This window comes from Coregonus lavaretus (assembly GCF_964263955.1).
Source record: "Coregonus lavaretus genome assembly, chromosome: 13".
Classification (NCBI taxonomy): domain Eukaryota; kingdom Metazoa; phylum Chordata; class Actinopteri; order Salmoniformes; family Salmonidae; genus Coregonus; species Coregonus lavaretus.
In genome coordinates this window covers 50,985,316-51,007,634 of record NC_140000.1, presented here as the reverse complement: position 1 = coordinate 51,007,634, position 22,319 = coordinate 50,985,316, and the positions used below count along the sequence as shown (strand labels likewise).

The 22,319-nt window shown below is 43.8% G+C and overlaps 2 protein-coding genes across 2 annotated transcripts; both read left to right on the top strand.

The window, feature by feature from the left end:
• Positions 1 to 6,053: 6,053 nt before the first annotated feature.
• LOC311140186 (lumican-like) lies at positions 6,054 to 10,237 on the top strand. Its single transcript, XM_084175132.1, has 3 exons — positions 6,054 to 6,448; positions 7,437 to 8,317; positions 8,561 to 10,237. Exons 2-3 carry the CDS (start codon positions 7,444 to 7,446, stop codon positions 8,713 to 8,715), a joined length of 1,029 nt encoding a protein of 342 aa, XP_084031258.1. The 5' UTR covers positions 6,054 to 6,448; positions 7,437 to 7,443; the 3' UTR covers positions 8,716 to 10,237.
• Positions 10,238 to 20,721: 10,484 nt separating this feature from the next.
• On the top strand, positions 20,722 to 21,926 carry LOC311140104 (keratocan-like; the record flags this gene model as incomplete). Its single annotated transcript, XM_084175041.1, has 2 exons — positions 20,722 to 21,589; positions 21,757 to 21,926. 2 exons carry the CDS (start codon positions 20,722 to 20,724, stop codon positions 21,924 to 21,926), a joined length of 1,038 nt encoding a protein of 345 aa, XP_084031167.1.
• Positions 21,927 to 22,319: the final 393 nt, after the last annotated feature.

Genomic DNA, 22,319 nt, shown 5'->3' with positions numbered 1-22,319 from the left:
AGATGCCCAGCTACGCGATCCTACCAGAAGAGCTAAATGTCTTCAATGCTCGCAAGTAACACTGAACCATGCATGAAAGCACCAGCTGTTCCGGAAGACTGTGTGATCTCGCTCTCCATAGCCGATGTGAGTAAGACCTTTAAACAGGTTAACATTCGCAAGACCGCGGGGCCAGATGGAATGCCAGGATGTGTACTCAGAGCATGTTCTGACAAGCTGGCAAGTGTCTTCACTGACATTTTCAAGTTTCAAGTTTTAATGTCAAGTGCACAAGTACAGTGAAATGCCTTTCTTGCAAGCTCTAAACCGAACAAAAATAACATAAGGTAGAACAAAAAATTAGAAATAACCTATCCTTAACCCGGTCTGTAATACCAACTTTTTTCAAGCAGACCACCATAGTCCCCGTGCTCAAGAACGCCAAGGTAACCTGCCTAAATTACTATCACCCGTAGTACTCACATCTATAGCCATGAAATGCTTTGAAAGGCTGGTCATGGCTCACATCAACACCATCATCCCAGACACCCTGGACCCACTCCAATTCGCATACAGCCCCAACAGATCCACAGATGACGCAATTTCTATTGCAATCCACACTGCCCTCACCCACCTGGACAAAAGGAATACCTATGTAAGAATGCTGTTTATTGACTACAGCTCAGCATTCAACACCATAGTCCCCTCCAAACTCATCAACAAGCTCAGGACCCTGGGGCTGAACACCTCCCTCTGCAACTGGATCCTGGACTTCAAATAGGCCTACTGGTAGCCAGTGATGTAGTGTTAAAAAAATCGGTGGGATTTAATTATGTTTTGCTGGGAAAACAGTTCTCATGGGCACACAAATCCATAATAATGAAGGCCTATGGCATTGCAAAATTGAATGCTTTCTAACCGAAAGCGTCAACTAAAGGCCTACTGTCATTAACATATACTTGTTGGATGGATTGGATGCACATTGGTGTCTAGCTGTAGGCTAGTTGTCTAGTGATATTGTCGACCATCATCAGATGATGAAAGAAAACAAATATTGATAGAAAATAATAAATGGTCTACTACTTCTGGCCACGGACAGCATGGAGAACACCAGTACCCGCATGAACCTGAAAAACAAAGCAATGAGCACTCTAAACAGCTGACTGACAAAAGCAAACCATGATAAATCAACAGATAAATCTAATGGATTGAAATAAAGGCAATTTTTTTAATCAAGGAAGCGTGGCAAACAAATGGTGAAAATGAGGAAGTACAAAGGAAAGTCTATGCATAAAGGACACTGCCACATAGAAATCGATGGTTTAAACCATGACAGAGAGGTAGGGGTGTTCATTTCAGTGGAAGATTTTCATATTTACCACTGAATTAATAATAATAATATAATAATATGCCATTTAGCAGACGCTTTTATTTAGAGAACCCCGCCAAAGTTCGACTTTTGTTGCATTTAGGGGAGCTAACATCTCATTCAGGGAAGCTGAGCCCCCCCGGCCCCTATAATTTGCATGTTACTGGTACTCCCTGTTTATAGCCATGTATTTTTACTAGTTGTTGTTATTCATTATTCACTGTATTTATTCCCTGTGTCACTATTTCTATTTTATCTCATTTATCTTTTTCTTTAACTCTGTTGGAAAAGGACCCGTCACTAAGCATTTCACTGTTAGTCTACACCTGTTGTTTACTAAGCTTGTGACAAATACAATTTGATTTTGATTTGAAATCCTAGAAATCAAATGCTCTGTGCGTGTGTCTATGTTAGTGGGTGGTGTATGTACATGTTAACCAGCTTAGCCTATCTTACATTAAGGGGATCTATTGGTTGCCCTTTTAAAGCTCGGTCAGCGCTGGTCAATGGTCCTGCTACACATGTAGTACCACATGCAGTGTGTGAGTGCCAGGATGAGGGGATGGGCTGATCTGGTCAGGGATGAGCCAGTCTGTTATAAGACCATTTAAACACAGGGTGAGAACAAAAGGTGAAGTGTGTGTGTGTGTGTGTGTGTGTGTGTGTGTGTGTGTGTGTGTGTGTGTGTGTGTGTGTGTGTGTGTGTGTGTGTGTGTGTGTGCGTGCGCCTGAATTTTCTCCCTGTAGGCTTAAGGGGTGTGTGTACAGTTTGGGATGGCTCAAGAGGCGTGTGTGTGTGTGTCTGTGTGTGTGTGTGTGTGTGTGTGTGTTTATGTGTGTCATCCATTGATCATTATTATCTTAGATTGGTCATCTTAGCTCAGAGTAAGGTTTAGCATGGGATCATTATTAAGATCATGACCTGGTTAACAAGCTGTTGCTTTCCCAGGAAAGGTACCAGTGTATTTCCGGTAGTGGACGTAACATTCTGTGTGCGTGTCTGTGTGTGTGTGTGAGTGTGTGTGTGTGTGTGTGTGTGTGTCTGTGTGTGTGTGTGTCTGTGTGTGTCTGTGTGTGTCTGTGTGTGTGTATGAGTGTGTGCGTGTGTGTGTGTGTGTGTCTGTGTGTGTCTGTGTGTGTGTGTGTGTGTGTGTGTGTGTGTGTGTGTGTGTGTGTGTGTGTGTGTGTGTGTGTGTGTGTGTGTGTGTGTCTGTGTGTGTGTGTGTCTGTGTGTGTCTGTGTGTGTCTGTGTGTGTGTATGAGTGTGTGCGTGTGTGTGTGTGTGTGTGTGTGTGTGTGTGTGTGTGTGTGTGTGTGTGTGTGTGTGTGTGTGTGTGTGTGTGTGTGTGTGTCTGTGTGTGTGTGTGTCTGTGTGTGTCTGTGTGTGTCTGTGTGTGTGTATGAGTGTGTGCGTGTGTGTGTGTGTGTGTGTGTGTGTGTGTGTGTGTGTGTGTGTGTGTGTGTGTGTGTGTGTGTGTGTGTGTGTCTGTGTGTGTGTGTGTCTGTGTGTGTCTGTGTGTGTCTGTGTGTGTGTATGAGTGTGTGCGTGTGTGCTACATTTACATATGGAACTGTTACGTCTGGAACGTCTGGAAAATTTGAGCATTCCAATAAACAGAACAGAATGGAGTTTGTTATTTCTGGATTGGCTGTATAAAGTTGTGATGCATTGTTTAACTGACCTGACATAATGTACTGTATACATGTTTACATGGTTAATTGAAACCATATGATGTATCTAATGGCTAGACATCAATAACCCTACAGAAATAGAGTGATTTAGCTCATTAGCTATATAAGCTGGCTTAATACCAAACGGTATCAATACCTATTTCATTGTGTTGGAGCAGAGTCTTGCAGTTCATCTAAATGTATAGATGTAATTAAGAAGTTGCTGAGAAAGCAAAAGGATATGCTTACATCAATAACACAGCCATTGTTTGACTTGTTTACATATATTGCAATAGTTCATTGGGAAGAACTGTGGGTTACTGGTTTGGGAAGAAAATGGGACTGGAAACAGAGGTTGTATTCTGTACCGAAACAGCTTTTGCCAATTGATGACATAACGTTCCAGTGCCATCCGTTAGGCACTTAGAACTTGGCCAGTATTAACACCAGAAAAAACGGAAAAACAATGTTACTGAAATATAAATGGGGAAAATAGTCCTTAGAGCCAATACCCATCATTTTCAAACCATTGGCTCAGTTCTGAGACGTGGAGAGGATGTGAGAGCATCAGGGTTGACGTCATCAAAGCGAACAGAGGAAGCAAGGTGACTGGGCAGAATATCTGTTTTCCGAGCTTTTGAGGGTTTAAATAGGGGTGGGAGTCTTTCCAAAGGAAAGCGTAGCAATAACAGAACTGAAACGTTAACACATCATCTTCAAGACATAAACACTCTGTACAGGGTGATGATGAGGTGGTAAACCAACCCAGAAGGACAGGACTGGACAACGGAAAGCACTAAGAATCATCCCACTGGGCACAAACGTCAATTCAACATTTCATTGAAATGACGTGGAAACAATGTTGATTCAACCAGTGGGATTGCACTGTTTTCTGGCAGATTCATAACAGTATATTTTCCAACTTTTGTCAATGTTTTGCCCTTCGAGGGATTATTGAAACAATAAATTGGCCTGTACAATGCCAGAATGCCCCCTTTGATTGTTGTCAGCCACATTTAACCACACATTTAACCACTGAGCAAAGTTGATCAGTATATCTAATGACTGTGTTTACTGACCGTTAACAGGTAATACATTCTTGACCCCAAAATAAACATGATGCATTACTTAGACCTGCAACAGGCATGCATGCAATGAATAATTAGCTCTTTCCATTTGTTTAATCCTAACCGTCCAGCTAACCGTGTAACTTTCCCTTGCGTCTAAGGTCAGCACACCCCAAGTCCAGTACAGTATCATGGCATCTAAAACCATGACCTAGGCCTTCAACTAGATGGATAGTGAGATGGAGGAGATATCGAGGGACAGTTGCTGTAGTTTGGGATGACCATGGGGGATATGAGGAATAAGATGATCTAAAGGAGGTTGGAGGTGAACACAGAAGCAAGCAAGGACATGGCTTTTTAAAACGGTTGGAAAGCAATACATATGGTCAAAGCTTACGAGGACTCTAGTCTTATCAGAAGTGCCTGGAAGCTACTGCAATTTGTCAAGTCAATAATCTAATTCGGTTAGGTGTGAGTTGAACAAATGTTCATTGTCAAAGGAATCATAGGTTTTTGTAGCCATAAGCTTCCCAGTAGGCCACAGTGGTTTTGTTTCCAAAAAAAACAGGGTGTGAGTAAGAAGAATGTTCATTGTCAAATGAATCATGGGTTTTTGTAGGCCACGGTGGTTCTCTTGGAAACACTCGAAAAAGTACACACATGCTCCTCCTCAAATCATCTCTGCAGTCCACTGTTGAAGTCAAAATTGGCTATATCTTAGAAATTAATGAAAACTAAAATGAGCTATTTGGTCTTAATTTAAGGTTAGGGTTAGGCATAAGGTTATCAGTGTGGTTAAGGTTAGGGTTAAGGTTAGGTTTAAAATCATATTGTAAGAAGATACTTTTTAGAAATGGGTGGGGTTTATAACTTTGTGGCTGTGGTAACTAGACAGACTGAAAGGCCAGACACACATGGGACTGTGACCAATTGAATCCAGACGACAGCCCTGCAGTAACGCAAGGATTGAACATAAACAAAGAAAGGTGACATTAGGAAACCGTTACAGTGTCAGTCTTCTTCAGCAACTCCAACAAAATCTTCTAGAAGAGCCATTGTCTAGAAACGTGTAGATGCAGTGCAGTCTGCAGACAGATCGTTGGATATTGAAGGAGATGAAGAGCATTTTGAAGTGTGTGAAGATAAATGGAGGGAGGAGGAAAAGGAGGGGGTCTGATGACACTTGAGTGATTTACAGTGGGGACCAGAAGAGGCTGGTGGGAGGAGCTATAGGAGGACGGGCTCATTGTAATGGCTGGAATGGAATGAATTGAACAGAGTCAAACATGTGGTTTCCATATGTTTGATGTGTTTGATATGGGTTCAATGAGCCCATCCTCCTCCATCTGCCTCACCTTACTTTCCTCCATTACGGTACCATGTGTTTACCATGAAGAGGCAGATTAGGCTAGGGTTTAGGGGCTAGGCACTCTCCACGGGGTCGGAAGAAAGCGGATGTTTGCAGTTTTCGGGGATACAGTATTTTCAACCTAACTTCCGTTTCCCCTGAAAAAACGGATGTGGGGACTCTGCTCAGGAGTCTTCTTACGCCTGCTACGTTAGGTTAGGGGCTAGGGGTCAGTTTGGGATTCAGCATAGGCTGTTTTATAATCCTTTTCTGGCCCACTCCAAGACCTCCTCACTTTTTCCGAGGCCCTATTTACGGTTTCATGCTGCAGTATGATAATCGGCAGCTGGCTCTGGCTGCAGACACATTTCTTTTTAATCATCATTTTTTCCACACACTTTCTTTACCATTCCAGGAACCTTTTGTTTTGACTTGTATCCACTTAACTTTTTACAAGCAAACAGTTTGTACTGGCTACTAATAGTGAGTCTAGTTTGCCATCCTAACCAATAGGTTGTTTATTTGTAGGGGAAAGGAGGAAAGGGAGGTGGTTGTTTGGTGGAGAGGGGGAGGAAAAACAACAGGTATATATGGTGCCATGTGTCCTTTGTGAGGCTTCACATCCTCATTCAGGCACAGGGCGGACTTCATATCCCATGCTGCACTGGTGCACCTGTGACTGGTTAGGCAGAGCCCATAATTCTCGGATTCCATGCCTTAAAAACCCATGTTGATGCTATCGTCGTTTTATACTACAGTGTGACTTCAATTTGGGCAGCTGCCTCCCGTCAATCCGGGACCACAGACATCTGAAGAAGCAGAAGCTTCCCCACGCCTTACTCTCGCTCTCTCTTTCTCTCACTCTCTTTATCACCCCCTCCCTCTCCCTTTCTCCCTCGTTCTCCTCCCTCTCTCCAGAGACATTTGGCTTTTGAGCAACCACAGTCTTCTTACCTGCTGACCTTCCATCCCACACGCAGAGGGAGAGAGAAAGAGAGAGAGAGAGAGAGAAAGGTAAGAGGAATGGAGTGTTTCTGCTCGATTGTCCCTAGGTATTTGGGCTTTCCCTGCTGGGATTATTAGCTATCCCAGTCCCAGCTAAACTCCGGGGGAGGATTGTGTGTGATACAGGGTTAACTAGTTGTCACTTGACCAGGGAAAGGAGCGGAGAGATTTTAGTACTTCAAAGTTATCTGATGCTTTTCATGTTGCGTTGGACAATGTGTTGTTCTTATATTGCACCATGGCATGACTGCATATAAAAGGAATGCACTGTATTGATGCACAGTATTGATGTGCACAGTATTGATGCACTGTATTGATGCACTGTATTGATGCACAGTATTGTTAGTGAAAGTCTTTTTAGTCAAAGGCATTAGTCTGTTTGCATTTGCAGTACGATATTATCATGTGATTACATGTCATACTTTAAATCAACACATTGAGCTAAATCATCTTAAAAGTGTCAATATGTTAGGATGATATTTATTGCCTTTATTTGTTGAAATTATAAAGCGTTTGTTCACTGAAAAACCTGCATTGTTGGTTCATAGACAGTTCTGAGTATTTATAGTAGGGATCTGCCTCTGGTTTAAAAGAGATTTGCAGTTCACTGGTATTACCAGATTGATGCTTTAGGGTAAATCATAAATAGTTTTGGTCAATGAAGCTTTTTCAATTGATTTTTTTTTTGTTCTCTCAAGAGACCCTAGTAGCCTGAGAGGAATGTTTCTAACTTGGAATCTGTAACAAGTCCATTCTTTACCAGTTGATGTCGTCTATCATGCAATCGAAATGTAATGTATTTAACTGTTCAAATAGAGAAAGGCTCCAAGTTTGTTCTCTGTAGATTTTTACATCAAAGTACCACTCAGGATAATAGTAGATAAGACTATTTATGTATGGAATGTTCAAGATGCGGTAGACAAACTTTTCCCGTTTCACTTGTTTTTCTTTCCATCTTTGTCTCCCTTTCTCCCTCTGTCTGTTTTCCTCTCCCCAGTAGAGCTATGTTTCCCCTCCGTATCCCTATCTTTGCCGTGCTGGTCAGCCTGACCGTGGGTCAGTACGATGACTACGACTACCAGCCAGCCTCCCAGTACGGCCCGTCCAGCGCCAACTGTGCCCAGGAGTGCGAGTGCCCCATCAACTTCCCCACCGCCATGTACTGTGACTCCCGCAAGCTTAAGTTCGTGCCCATTGTGCCCTCAGGCATCAAGTACCTGTACCTGCAGAACAACCTGATCGAGGAGATCAAAGCTGGGGTCTTCGACAACGTCACGGCTGACCTCCGTTGGCTGGTTCTGGACCATAACCAGATCACCAATGAGAAGGTGGCCAAGGGAACCATCGACAAGTTGACCGGACTTCATAAGTTCTTTTTCAGTTTCAACAAACTGACTGAAGCAGTGATCCCTCCCTCCAAGTCCTTGGACGAGCTGAAGATGATGAACAACCAGATGTCCAAGTTCCCCGTAGGGAGTCTGGCCGGCATGCAGAACCTGACCTCGGTCCACCTCCAGAACAACGAGCTGACCTCTAAATCTCTTAACGGGGTCTTCAAGGGCCTCAACTCACTGGTGTCCATAGACTTGACCAACAACAAGCTGAAGAAGCTGCCCTCAGGCATGCCCAGTTCGCTGGAGACCTTCTATGGTGATTATAATGAGATCAACAGCATCGCCGCCGGTGACCTCAAAGAGCTGCCCAAGCTGGCGTACCTGAGGTTGGCCTACAATCAGATGACAGATGCAGGGATTCCAGCGGGCGTGTTCAATGTGACGAGCCTGATCGAGCTGGATCTGTCCTACAACAAGCTGCAGTCCATCCCTGAGATCAACGAACAGCTGGAGCATCTCTATCTGCAGGTCAACAGGATCAACAGTGAGTGATTTTCTTTATAGTTCCTCTTTTTTTCCCCTTCCACTTTTCTCCTCTCTCTTTTTCTCCATTCTCTTTCTCTATTTCTTAATTGCAATTACAAATACATCTAAATCAGTCATATCCATCCTCAAGTCTATACTGCCTCCAGCAAGTGTCAGGTAATCGGTGTAGGAAGTGTGCACACAGTAGGAAATGTTGAATCATGTATGACTCAGTTCACCAAACCCCTTCCCCCCCTTCCAGAGTTCGACCTGGGGAATATTTGCAAGTTCTCTAGCCCGCTGAACTACTCCAGACTGAAGCACCTGCGTCTGGATGGGAACAACATCACACACGCCGACCTACCCCCTGACTCCTCCAACTGCCTGCGTCAGGCCTCTGACATCATCTTCGACTAAGGACCATCCCCTTATCCACGAGTCTCCCTCTGTGACCCTCCCCCGGCACTCAGAGTATATGCCCAATATGTTTCTTTATTCTAAGTGGAATGCTAGTGTGGATAATGAAACCGAGTGACAGTGTTTGCAACAACCCTAAATACGTCTCCTTCCCCCTACCGGCGAAATTGAGGTCACCCCTGCCAACTCATCGGTAGTCCTTTCTGTAAACACAGACTTAGATATAACAAACCAACAAAGGTTAGAAAACCCTGGAGAGACCTTTTATTTTGCAATGCATCATGGTCTTCTCATGACAACCATAGGATATTTTGGCCGTAGCAAATGGCTGGCCCTGTACCAATAGTTTTACCCAAATTGGCTGCAAATCAAACAAATCGGCCACAATATAATGTAATGGTGCCCCATAAAAAGCACTTGAACTGTACTTGTCTGTACTTTTTTCAAACAACTGATGCATTTTCTTGTGCAAAAGAGACAATATAGGAACTTAGTGATTCCTAAATGACGTGCTTTTGATGAAAAAGCAGCTCACACACATCCAACATTCCAAAGTAGTGGCACATGTTGTTTTGAGACAAGTACATTGAGGAATATGGGAATACATCTCACTTCCTCTATTTTATGTTTGTCTGTATGTTATGATGTTTTTTAAAGGCTTCTTGTATTTAGTCAGTACACTCCCAGAATCATATTGCTGTGCAAAAGACCTGCAGGTAAGGAATAGGAGTATCTAAGAGACCTGTGTTGTGTACTCTGGTGTAATGTCTACTGGGGAAATATTGAACAGTGGAACACTTTTGGAACCAAATTAAAACTCATATGTCACGTCATAAGCTATGGCATATTACCCATCTTTTTGTATGAATGTTTGGGGGAAAGTAAAACATTTAAATAAAATAATCCTTATCGACAAGATTAATAGGCTTGACACTGAATAGCTCTGTTGAAGTCATTTACTGTTATTATGCAGTTAAATAAGAGTCAATCGCCCATTCATTGCAGATCACTGTTGTTATGCCAACATTTATACAACATTTGCATTGCTTGCATGCATCTCATGGTAACTATGTCTGATAATAAAAGCTAGCATTTTAAGGTTACCTTGTTTGCCATGTTTGATGTGCTTTTGCCCGTATAGCTTTATCAGAATAACAAAAAAAAATTGTGATGCTAACTTTATCTTCCTCTAATGTTGTGGCAACGTTGGCAGAATGTCATGTGCTATTTGGGCAGAGTATATCACAGGAGGTTGGTGGCACCTTAATTGGGGAGGACGGGCTCGTGGTAATGGCTGGAGCGGAATTGGTGGAATGGTATCAAATACATCAATCACATGGTTCCAGGTGTTTGATGCCATTCCATTTGCGCCGTTCTGGCCATTATTATGAGCCATCCTCCCCTCAGCAGCCTCCACTGGAGTATATCCAGATTTATTTTCATCATGGCTTTTGACTCAGTAATCGCTGGTGAATTTACTGTGAGGACATAAAATACATTTGAATAAACTACATTTCCAATACTCACGTGTGGCAAATGCTTGTTTTAAACCTATAATAATACTCAGCAGATGATAAAAATAAATTACTACATTTACCATATACTGTTACAGCCAGTAAATATGTCTGCAGTATGACAACATACACAAACCCCACTTGAGATACATCGAGAGAGAGAGAGAGAGAGAGAGAGAGAGAGAGAGAGAGGAGAAAGAAAGAGGAGGAAGAATGGGATCTCTCTCTCTTTTACCTCCCAGGCCCTACACTGACACATCTATGTTGCGTCTTACTTCAAGCTTTCCTGAGTGGTTTGTGTTTTAGGGGTTTATGTGTTGTGTTTGGGCCTGCACCATGATGGTTGGCAACTCTCTTCCTGCAGGAAATGGGTCTTCTCCCAGTGTCATGCTGTGTCTCTGCACATTAATATCAAGTGGGACATTCTGATCTGTTGCATATTCTCCTTAGATGGGTGGGTGGATGTAGTGGTGCAGTGGTGCCACTAGAGATCCTGGTTCGAATCCAGGCTCTGTCGTAGCCGGCCGCGACCGGGAGACCCATGGGGCGGCGCAAAATTGGCCCAGCGTCATCCAGGGTAGGGGAGGGAATGGCCGGCAGGGATGTAGCTCAGTTGGTAGAGCATGGTGTTTGCAAAGCCAGGGTTGTGGGTTCAATTCCCACGGGGGGCCAGTATGAAAAATAAAAATGTATGCACTCACTAACTGTAAGTCACTCTGGATAAGAGCGTCTGCTAAATGACGTAAATGTAAATGTAGTGCTAGTGCAGGCGTGTAGAGATACATGTAGAGATCCTATGGTCCTGCAGGGGTTGCAGTGTTTGACTGGAAACCAGAGCTGAAATGCTCAATTGAGGAACCTGTAACTATCCACACAGTTAGTTTTGTATGATGTGTGTTAAACTGGTTTTTGGTGTTCCTTACCCAATGCTGAATGGTGATTTGACAGAAGGATGCCTGTAGCCTAATCAACAGTAAGTAATGCCAAACAGGTCAAGAAGCCACCTGGGTGATGCTTGGTGGCCATTTTGTGAAAGAACACTCAGTGCTTTGAGAGTAATTTGTGCAGTGTGCACCACCTCCAACACAGGATCACAACTAAAGTATGGCCCAGTGGTGATTTTCCAACAGAATTACATAAACACGTAAACCAGTGCCAACGTGTTACCAACAGGTGTAAGCACAATGGAGAACCATCATGGAGGAATATACAGATGTTTTTGCAGATGTAGACAACCTCTCTAAAGTGTCCAGGGTGGGTGGGACTGGGGGAGTCCATTTGGGATAGGAGGAGGAGATTTTCAGGGAAGAGCTGAAGGATGAGCAGAACCAGTGGACTAATGCGTTTCTCACATTGTACCAAGCTGCACCAGCTGTAAGCCCACACACTCCTCCTCATCTTTTTCACCAGACATGGCAAATTCCTGACGCAGATAGTCCACAAAAAATATCGTCCAGAGTGAGGAACGTTGGACTAATTTGGTGAAGTAATGCTTCCAGTTCAAATGCCGAGGCTGAGAAATCACGAAAGTGCCGGTGTTGCGGAAGGGAAACTTTAATTTAAAACATTTACTCCCTCACATGTGGAAATATGCATCTGTTGGTTTTCTTGTACAATTATACTTAAGACATTTCTGTTTTAATGTGTAGTTGGAGTGAACTGTTAGCATGCTGCCTATCTAAAGTCGTATTTGGGATGGGATCTGTGCTGGGATCAGTGGTGTCGGACCGACTCGATCATGCCTAATTAGAGCAGACACTTTCTACAGGCTCCAGGTCAGTTAATTAGCTTTAGCGAGTATCACTGAACGGGTTGCCAGACGTTCCGTTTTTCCGGCCTGTTACTCGTAATAAGATCCCGCGGTTAGAGTCAATCACACCTTGTAATTGCTCCTCTTTTACAGATAATATCTTTGAGAGGGCTATATTATATATGACATAGTGGTTTTCCTTCACTCTAGGCTGAGTGCTATTCTGGCGGTGCTTCTATATGTCTAGTCACTCTAGAATATTCCTGGATATTCTTTACCCTAAACAAGAGACCTACCTCAAAATACGCCAATATTTGAACCAATTTAAGCATGGGTGGCAGGATTTATAAAACCCCTATCATTACCTAGATGACATGCATCATATTTGTCTTTACAATATTGCTCACGTCTTACTGTGTTTTTGCACAACCATTCTTACTGATCCCAAATCCAGTACAATTTCCTCCTCGCCATTCCTCCATTGGAGAATAGCTAGGAGCTCGTGCTGCCATGTCTAGACAATAAAGCCCTTCATAAAGCCATGGCCCGCACTTCCTCTCCCCTGCCTTTGGAAATGTTTAATGAAAGTTTAAATCAGCTGCCTGGCCAGGACATTCGGCTCAAAGGCCGAGAGAGAGAGAGAGAACGGAATACAGAAACAGAGGGCCCGAAGGGATGGAGAGGGAGAGTAGCGAGAGGGGTAGAGGGCTGCAGTGTTACCCCTGTCAATGTTTTTTGTGTGTGTGTGCATGTTGCTCTGTGTGTGTCACTAAGTGCCTGTGAGTGTCAGTCCTCAGTGGCGTTACATTCTTGGTTGTCAAGGTACCTGAAGGATTCCCTAAGCTCCACTCAGTCCTGGACTGACACTATGATAAACATGCCCCCAGGCCTGTCTGCCTAAATGACCTATGGAGAGGTCATGTGCATTGCTATGGCGATGATGATGGGGTACAGGCTGACGTTCCAGCTAGGGCTGTGACGATACCAGTATCGCAATATTGTTTCCATGGCAAAAATGAAAACAAAAAGCAGAACAAACTCTTTGGTCCTTTAAAAACCTGCTGTATGTAAAATATTGTGTGATATAGCTTGGAAAATATATAAATGTGACTGGATGACAACATAATGATATTTGTTTCCAACATTAGGGCTGTTTTCCTAAAGTTAAATCCGCTTAATGTGTTGTTTCCTTGCCACCATACTAAGGAGTATCGCGATACTGGTATTATCCTGGCCCTAGTTCCAGCACAGAAGCCACCTATGAGTGAGGGCTCTGCTTTTTTAACCCCCGCACCCCCACAATAGCACAGTGATGACTTCAACTCTTTCACAAAAGAGAAGACGGAGAGGGGAGAAAAAACTGCTGGGCTGGTGAAAAGACAATCTCCTCAAACCTCTACCCCCACCCTTACCCCCACACACACACACCCACCCTCACCCCCACACACACCCCACTCTCTGCTCCACCAGTGGATGTCAAAGGTACAGCCTTGAGGGAATAATATTAAAAACAATACAGAATCTAATAGGGGTTTCTCTCTCTCCTCCTCGGTTGCAGAGAGCCACTGAGACTGTTACAGCACAGTGGACCAGAATCAGAGAAGAGTACTGGAGGACCAGACGACCACTACTACCCCTGAGCCAAGCATCACCTGGCCATACACTACCAACACACACCGTTTGATGAAGCAGGTATTGTTTTTCCTGGGGAGGGGTGAATTGCTAAATGGGGTGGATGGGTCATCCTTTCTTGTTATTTTGGGGGGAATTATTTACATCTGGGAAGATTGATAGAAGTATTCTGGTCTTTACCTTTGATCTTGTGCTGCGTGCCAGTTTCTGTTCCAAAAACAAACAATGTGTTCAAGAGATCTGGCAGTATTTTGTGCAGTTTGCTGCAGTCTTGCAGAGGTGTGTCATTCAATTAGAACTAAACAGGTTTTTGGCACAAGTGTACTCCTAAATTGTTTTGTTGTCTAAATGTCTTCCTTGAAAAGTAGATTTCACCTATGCTTATAAGTTTGTTAGTGGAAAGAAATAATGCAGTGACAGATTGATTATGATAGCAGTGTAAGAGTTTATAGAAAAGTTTGTGGTCATATGCACAACCTTAAAAACGTAGGTGCTGGGCTAAAGAATTAAACTAAAGAACAGAGGACCGCATAATGAATATGCTCCCAATTTACCACCTTTTACTGGCAACGTTTCGATCCAACACGGATCTGTGTCAGGTCATTAGAAGGTGGTAAATTGAGAACATATTCAGTGGCCTCTGTTCTTTTCAAGGGGAAGAGTTTCTTCCATAATCAGTCTCTTGTAAATATCCATAGATACTATTGGAAAATCTGCAGAGATAAAAACTGCATAATGTTTGATATTCCAATGCCAGACATAGTTCTGTTTTCCAGAGCCTTGTATTCTTATGTAAACACATGGCTTGTTTAACACAGCAGTGGCTTAGCTGGATGTCCTCTGCTCAATGCTAGAGGGAAGTCAATTGCATTTCAGCTCAGTCATCAAGTAGAACACAGTCCTTTAACTAATTAACATAGCTGGCTTTGACTGGAAACCCCTTCCAGGAAATTTATATTATCATATTCCTCCACATGTTTCCATTTAGATTGTCAAACAGGGAAGTGGCCAACATTTGTTTTCAATCCTATTTTGTTTCATTCTGTAACATAGTGAGAAGCCCTAAGTCAGAAGAATATGAAAACTTGGTTGTCGCTTTGCCGTTAAATCAGTAGTAGGGCTCCCGAGTGGCACAGCGGTCTAAGGCACTGCATCTCAGTGCTTGAGGCGTCACTACAGACCCCCTGGTTCGATTCCAGGGAGTTCCATAGGGCGGTGCACAATTTGCCCAGTGTCGTCCGGGTTTGGCTGGTGTAGGCCGTCATTGTAAATAAGAATTTGTTCTTAACTGACTTGCCTAGTAAAGTAATGTAATTATACTAATGAAAATCCTAATGGATGGATTCCCTTGTGGTGTATATCTGCAGTCTAATCTTTCATTTGATTAGAGAACTGTGATTTCCATCAAGACAAGGTAAAAACATGACTGAAATATTGCCAAGTAACTGTAGTGGGTCTGCAGTGCAGAACACTTCATTAATTGTTATTGTGTGTCGATTTCATGCACATTTCTCATGACCAGTTTTACTATGTAGTTACTGCTAATGTGTAAGTGTCTCTAAAGAGAAACAGATGGTTTTTTATTTGATTTAATCCTCATTTTACCAGTAAGTTGACTGAGAACACATTCTCATTTACAGCAACAACCTGGGGAATAGTTACAGGGGAGAGGAGGGGGGATGAATGAGCCAATTGGAAGCTGGGGTTGATGTGTGGGTGTGGAGCACTTATCTCTGGCAATGACCGCACCTTTTTCCATCTTTATTGATATACCAGTTCTGCTAGACTGCTACCACTATAGAGTGGTGGGCGTATGTCGAGGCTGTCTATTCACGAGTAAGGTGTTTTGTGATGCAGATGGAGGTGTAGCTCAGTTGGTAGAGCATGGCGCTTGCAACGCCAGGGTTGTGGGTTCGATTCCCACAGGGGACCAGTATGAAAATGTATGCACTCACTAACTGTAAGTCGCACTGGATAAGAGCATCTGCTAAATGACGTAAATGTGAACAAACTGTAGACCGTTATCTGATAGCATGTGAGATGGGATGCCGTATATGACTGATTGGATAGTCTTATTTATTTTGTGCAAATACAGATACTGATATATTTTGGTTATAAATGGACATGATGTCAACAATATGCATCACTGATTTGCAACTTCTAAGTTTTGACAACAGCTAAGTCTTTTTAGGATTTTTCTATTTTTGAGTGAAAGCAACATGTACGGTAGTGTCTGTTCCCATTGAGGTAACAGACCCTGTGAGGAGATGGGCGCCATGATTGACGCACAGTCACTGTTCATTCATTTAGCCAGTACCTTGCCCTTTACCCTTTGACCCTTGATGTGTAGTCAGTTTAAATGTGTTGGGGATTAAAGGTAGCTGAATTGTTTTAAGGGATTAGAGTCTTGTTTATACCTCTCGCAGCTCCAGTGTTTCCATTGTGTTGAGGAGTGACTGTAGTGTGCGTTAGCACCTTGCCAGACACGAGACAATCCCTAATGGTCTCTCGCGGCTCATCTTGGATCAAGGCTAGCTCTGGGACAAGCCAATCAGATGGGATTATCCCAAGGTATTAGGTGGGCCTATGGCAGCGTCAAAGGAAATGAGAATGAGCGAAACAAAATAACCTACCCACCCCAACTTAACTAGCTAGCCCAACCCCAATGCTAACTTGACAACACTTTGCCAACCCACTCTACACCTTTTAAATCCCCTTAATTTTACTCTAACCCCACCCCATTAAGTCTCATGTCTGGACAGACCAATGTGTACTTAATTGTAGTGGGTTTGATGTCTTTTAAGGTCAGAGTCTGATTGTGTCCGATTGTGCTAGAAGATTATTGGTGGGTCCGCATCAGAGAGGATATGAACAAATCAGAATCATTAGAAAAAGCCAATTTGTTCCCACAGTGTATCATTTGCTTGCAGTTCTCTGAATTCCAATTCAGAGAACTGCAAGGACTGAAAGACATTGCCAAAGCCATACGTTGTGAGTAGGGCAATCCAATTGTCGTGAGTTGGCCCAAAAGAGAGCCATCAGCATATCCCTTATCATGACAACTCAAGGAGTCACTGTGATCATATTTCTCCTGGGTTTTTATGGCTAAGTCACTATTATGAGGAACACATGGATTGCTATCACACCATTCTGCACAGAAAGATGGGGAGAAGACGTAGATCTGTTTCTTTCAAACAGAGTGGAGTCGTTCCATTCAGACATCACTGCCTGATTAGCACTAAGAACATTAGAGATCTCAGCAGGACATTTACCTGAAGGACATAAACAGAGAGATGGTGCCTAGTGCCAACCGTGGGAGAAGGGGGAGTGCACAGAAGGGTTAGGGTGGTTTCATAGTGAGCATAGGCCCGTATTAGCCTGATTTTGAAGTGGGCCAAGTTTCGAGGCCTCGGCTACCACACCGCCGCAGGCTTAACATGGAAAATGTCACTGCATGGATTATGACCTCTGATTACAGGCCTCTGATTGGCCGAGAGGAACTACAGTGTAACTGTCAATGAAGGGTTCCCACCAACTGAATGAAGGCACCGATGGTACAAATACAGGGGAGGTGAGCGGTGTTTCTCTGAGTTTGGGACTGCAGTTGCTACCACATTTATTGAGCAAGGCAGAAACAGGACACAAAGACAGACTTTGGAAAATCACTTGAACTCAAAGGTACGTGTGGTTCTAGTGGACGATTGAATTGGGTTTCCAGTTTGGGGGAAAGTAGGTATAGATGGGACTTTGCTTGCAAACTAATGGTATTTTTTAAAGGCAATGTGAGTTCAGTTTTGGGAGGTGACAGTTGGGGAACATTGGCTGGACCTTTATTTGGCAATTTTCTGCGTTCATTTGTACTATACTGTAGGTAATCTTGCACTGAAAAGCCACAGCTTGTGAATGGCTTTGATGCTTTGAAAGAGTGAGGCTCTGGAGACATTCCAGTTATGGTCTTTTAGTGGTTATACAGCACTTTGCTTAACATGTATATATCTATTTAACCAGTTGTCAGTTGGAATTTCACATTTGACAAATGTGATAAGTAGAAGTAACTTATATGCCTACTTTCCTGACCTTGGCCACACTAAATACTAGCAGCTCTAATTATGGTCAGGTGGAACTCAACAGTTGTGTCTCTAAGGTTAAGGGCATGGACACATGATGTTCCATAGTGGGGTGGGTTCAATGATCTTTGGCCCCATACAGTGAGATACGAGGTGCCAGGGGCCCTAGAACCAGGTGAGGTGGCTACGTCTTTGATGTGGGCCTAGCCATGGCAAAGCCAGGCCTGTTGAAAATGAGTTCCAGACCAATGTGTGGAGCACACACCAAGAATTTAAACCAGCACCAGATGACAGAGAGGAATCAAGTATTCTGGGACAGGATGGGTGGATGTGCTAAGGCAGAGTTTAGATGCCTCTGAGTTTTTGTCTGCCTCTGTCAATCTCTTTGTCACTTCGGCTTCCTGTCTCACTATCATCCCCAGTTCCTCTTTTCTCAATGTTTTGCCTCTTCTATGTGGGTTAATTCCACTTTCTCTTTCATGATTGCATGGAGAATTCAACTGCTTTTATACGCATCTGTGTACTGTATGCATAAATATGTGTATGGCATTCCATGGCTAGGTGTGTTGGCGGGAATTTTAATTAATTGCCAATGTCAGGTTTAACAGATTGTGCTTCATTCACAACACAGTCAGGTGGATTTGGTCTGCTCTGTGTTTTATTCCTAAAGGAACACCCAACCCCAGGCCAACCTCAACTGCCTCCTGCATGTGCCGATTTTACAGATTAGCTTCCAGTCAGGAATATTCGTGTAAGGCCATTAGTTGACCTGGCACTGCATCCTGTCCTTAAGAAATCTTATAATCTCCCATGGACCCAGTGGACAACTGGCCTGACCACATGATGTGCCAACGCTCATTAACTTCATGTAAACTCGAATGCTAATGACCTTCGCGTCAATGCAGGGGGATTGAGGTTAGCTATGGCTAGTTTGGGCTAGCCAATGGCTACTCGAAACACAGGGCTACATTGCTAGAGATCTGAAAGGAATGGCAATGTTTTCAATAAGGGACTAAATGAATGAGCCACCTGGAATCGTTGTTGTTTGCATGTGAATGAACTTAAGCCAGCTTGATGAACACTTCAGCACTTAATGTACCATGTCCAATGCAAATGCGGAAACATGACTTGCTTAAAAAAAACAGGATAGGTCACAATGTGGTGCTAATACCTAGTCCTCAATCCAGTCCATGTTGAGTTATCTGATCTCTCTGCGTAGTGTTCTGTTTTCTTGGAATATGCAGAGATCTCAACATCTGTGTACAGTGCCTTGCAAAAGTATTCACCCCCCTTGGCATTTTTCCTATTTTGTTGCATTACAACCTGTAATTTAAATGGATTTTTATTTGGATTTCATGTAATGGACATACACAAAATAGACCAAATTGGTGAAGTGAAATGAAAAAAATAACTTGTTTCAAAAAATTATACAAAATAAATAATGGAAAAGTGGTGTGTGCATATGAATTCGCCCCCTTTGCTATGAAGCCCCTAAATAAGATCTGGTGCAACCAATTACCTTCAGAAGTCACATATATAGTTAAATAAAGTCCACCTGTGTGCAATCTAAGTGTCACATGATCTGTCACATGATCTCAGTATATATACACCTGTTCTGAAAGGCCCCAGAGTCTGCAACACCACTAAGCCAGGGGCACCACCAAGCAAGCGGCACCATGAAGACCAAGGAGCTCTCCAAACAGGTCAGGGACAAAGTTGTGGAGAAGTACAGATCAGGGTTGGGTTATAAAAAAATATCCAAAACTTTAAACATCCCATGGAGCACCATTAAATCCATTATAAAAAAATTGAAAGAATATGGCACCACAACAAATCTGGCAAGAGAGGGCCGCCCACCAAAACTCACGGACCAGGCAAGGAGGGCATTAAATCAGAGAGGCAACAAAGAGACCAAAGATAACCCTGAAGGAGCTGCAAAGCTCCACAGCGGAGATTGGAGTATCTGTCCATTGGACCACTTTAAGCCGTACATTCCACAGAGCTGGGCTTTACGGAAGAGTGGCCAGAAAAAAAGCCATTGCTTAAAGAAGAAAATAAGCAAACACGTTTGTTGTTCGCCAAAAGCCATGTGGGAGACTCCCCAAACATATGGAAGATGCTACTCTGGTCAGATGAGACTAAAATTGAGCTTTTTACCGTCAAGGAAAACGCTATGTCTGGCGCAAACCCAACACCTCTCATCAACCAGAGAACACCATCCCCACAGTGAAGCATTGTGGTGGCAGTATCATGCTGTGGGGATGTTTTTCATCGGCAGGGACTAGGAAACTGGTCAGAATTGAAGGAATGATGGATGGCGCTAAATACAGGGAAATTCATGAGGGAAACCTGTTTCAGTCTTCCAGAGATTGGGACTGGGACGGAGGTTCACCTTCCAGCAGGACAATGACCCTAAGCTTACTGCTAAAGCAACACTCGAGTGGTTTAAGGGGAAACATTTAAATGTCTTGGAATGGCCTAGTCAAAGCCCAGACCTCAATCCAATTGAGAATCTGGGGTATGACTTAAAGATTGCTGTACACCAGCAGAACCCATCCAACTTGAAGGAGCTGGAGCAGTTTTGCCTTGAAGAATGGGCAAAAATCCCAGTGGCTAGATGTGCCAAGCTTATAGAGAAATACCCCAAGAGACTTGCAGCTGTAATTGCTGCAAAAAGTGGCTCTACAAAGTATTGATTTTGGGGGGGGGGTGAATAGTTATGCACGTTCAAGTTTTCAGTTTTTTTATTTATTGTTTGTTTCACAATAACAAATATTGTGGTAGGCATGTTGTGTAAATCAAATGATACAACCCCCCCAAAAATCCATTTTAATTCCAGGTTGTAAGGCAACAAAATAGGAAAAATGCCAAGGGGGGTGAAAACTTTTGCAAGCCACTGTATTTGGGTCGGTGTGTTTGTTCAACCATGTGCTTGATCTTGTCTTCAGTGTTTGTGTCTGTGCCTGTATTTGTGTCTGTGTTTTTGCATAAGAGTCAGTCTCATCTGATGTGTTTTCTCCCTCCTCTACCCCAGAGTGTTAAGATGGCGCTTCTCCTGGCCCTTTCCTCTCTCCTCCTTCTGGTCAGTCCCGCTCTGGCCCAGAGCCCGGACATGTCCTACGAAGACTACATGGCCCAGGTACAGGCCTGTCCCAAAGAGTGCCGCTGCCCGCCCAGCTTCCCCAACGCCGTCTACTGCGACAACAAGGCGCTGAAGCGCATCCCCACCATCCCCCCACACACCTGGTATCTGTACCTGCAGAACAACCTCATCGACGTGCTGTCAACAGACGCATTCCGCAACGCCACGCAGCTCCGCTGGATCAACCTAAACCGTAACCGCATCACCAGCGAGGGAATGGAAGAGGGTGCCCTGGCCTCCATGCCCCGCCTGGTTCACCTCTACATGGATGACAACCTGCTGAGCTCTGTCCCAGCCAACCTGCCCTCCAGCCTGGAGCAGCTGCGCCTCTCCCGCAACCGCATCTCCAAGATCCCCGCCGGGGTGTTCTCAGGTCTGGATCGGCTGACACTGCTGGAACTGCAGGGGAACAAGCTCCAGGATGACGCGGTGACCGAGGTGAGCCTGAAGGGCCTGAGCAACCTGGTCCAGATTAACCTGGCCAAGAACCAGCTGACCACCATGCCCCTGGGCCTCCCCATCACCCTCACCCAGCTCTTCCTGGACAACAACGCCATTGAGAAGATCCCCGCCGACTACTTCAAGGGTCTGCCCAAGGTGGCCTTCCTCAGGCTCAACCGCAACAAGCTGGGAAACGATGGGTTGCCCAAGAACGTGTTCAACATCTCCAGCATCCTGGACCTGCAGTTGTCCCATAACCAGTTAACTCAGGTTCCTATCATCCCCTCAGGCCTGGAACACCTCCACCTGGACCACAACCAGATCAAGAGTACGTTTTTGACACTGTTCTAGTTTCATTGATACATTGACTGACTGCCTGGATGGTTAACTGATGATTGGTTTAAAATCCAGATAATTGTATTATTATAATCAGTGTAAATTGTCTTTGATGAGTTGGAGTACTGTTTTGCTAAGATGGTGTATTTGCAATTGCAGATGTAAATGGATCTGATATCTGCCCTGTGTCAGCTGATGCTCTGGAGGACTATGCCACTGAGACCGCTCCTAAACTTCGCTACCTCCGTCTCGATGGCAATGAGATCAAGCCACCAATCCCCAGAGACCTTATGGTGTGCTTCCGTCTCCTCAGGTCCATTGTCATATAAAGAAGACACTTCCACCAGCCAATCGCATCTAGCTATAGTCTCCTGGATCCAAGGGCAGATGATTACTAACGAATGTAAGTGACTATGCTAATCTATATGGACTTTTGCATAATTATGTTGAAAACCACATATTAGACGCTAGGGTTGGGGTCAAATCAAACTCTGTTAATTTAAGAATTCATGCAATGAATTGGTCAATAGAAAATAATGGACCATTTTCAAATCTTGAATTGAGTCTCCTGAATTGGCAGAATGGGAATGGAATTGACCTCAACCTTGTTGGGTGAAGGTCACCTGACAATCTGTAGATAGTGTGATTGGACTGCATTACTGTCTTCTGACCACTAGTTGTGCCTTATGTTAGTCCTATAGTCACAAGTGCTTAATGAAACG

Bases quoted from the DNA above. Each gene is read 5' to 3' on its own strand.
- LOC311140186 (XM_084175132.1), top strand. From the start codon at position 7,444: ATGTTTCCCCTCCGTATCCCTATCTTTGCCGTGCTGGTCAGCCTGACC. The intron at 8,318-8,560 runs GTGAGTGATTTT...CCCCCCTTCCAG, and splicing joins GCAGGTCAACAGGATCAACA to AGTTCGACCTGGGGAATATT.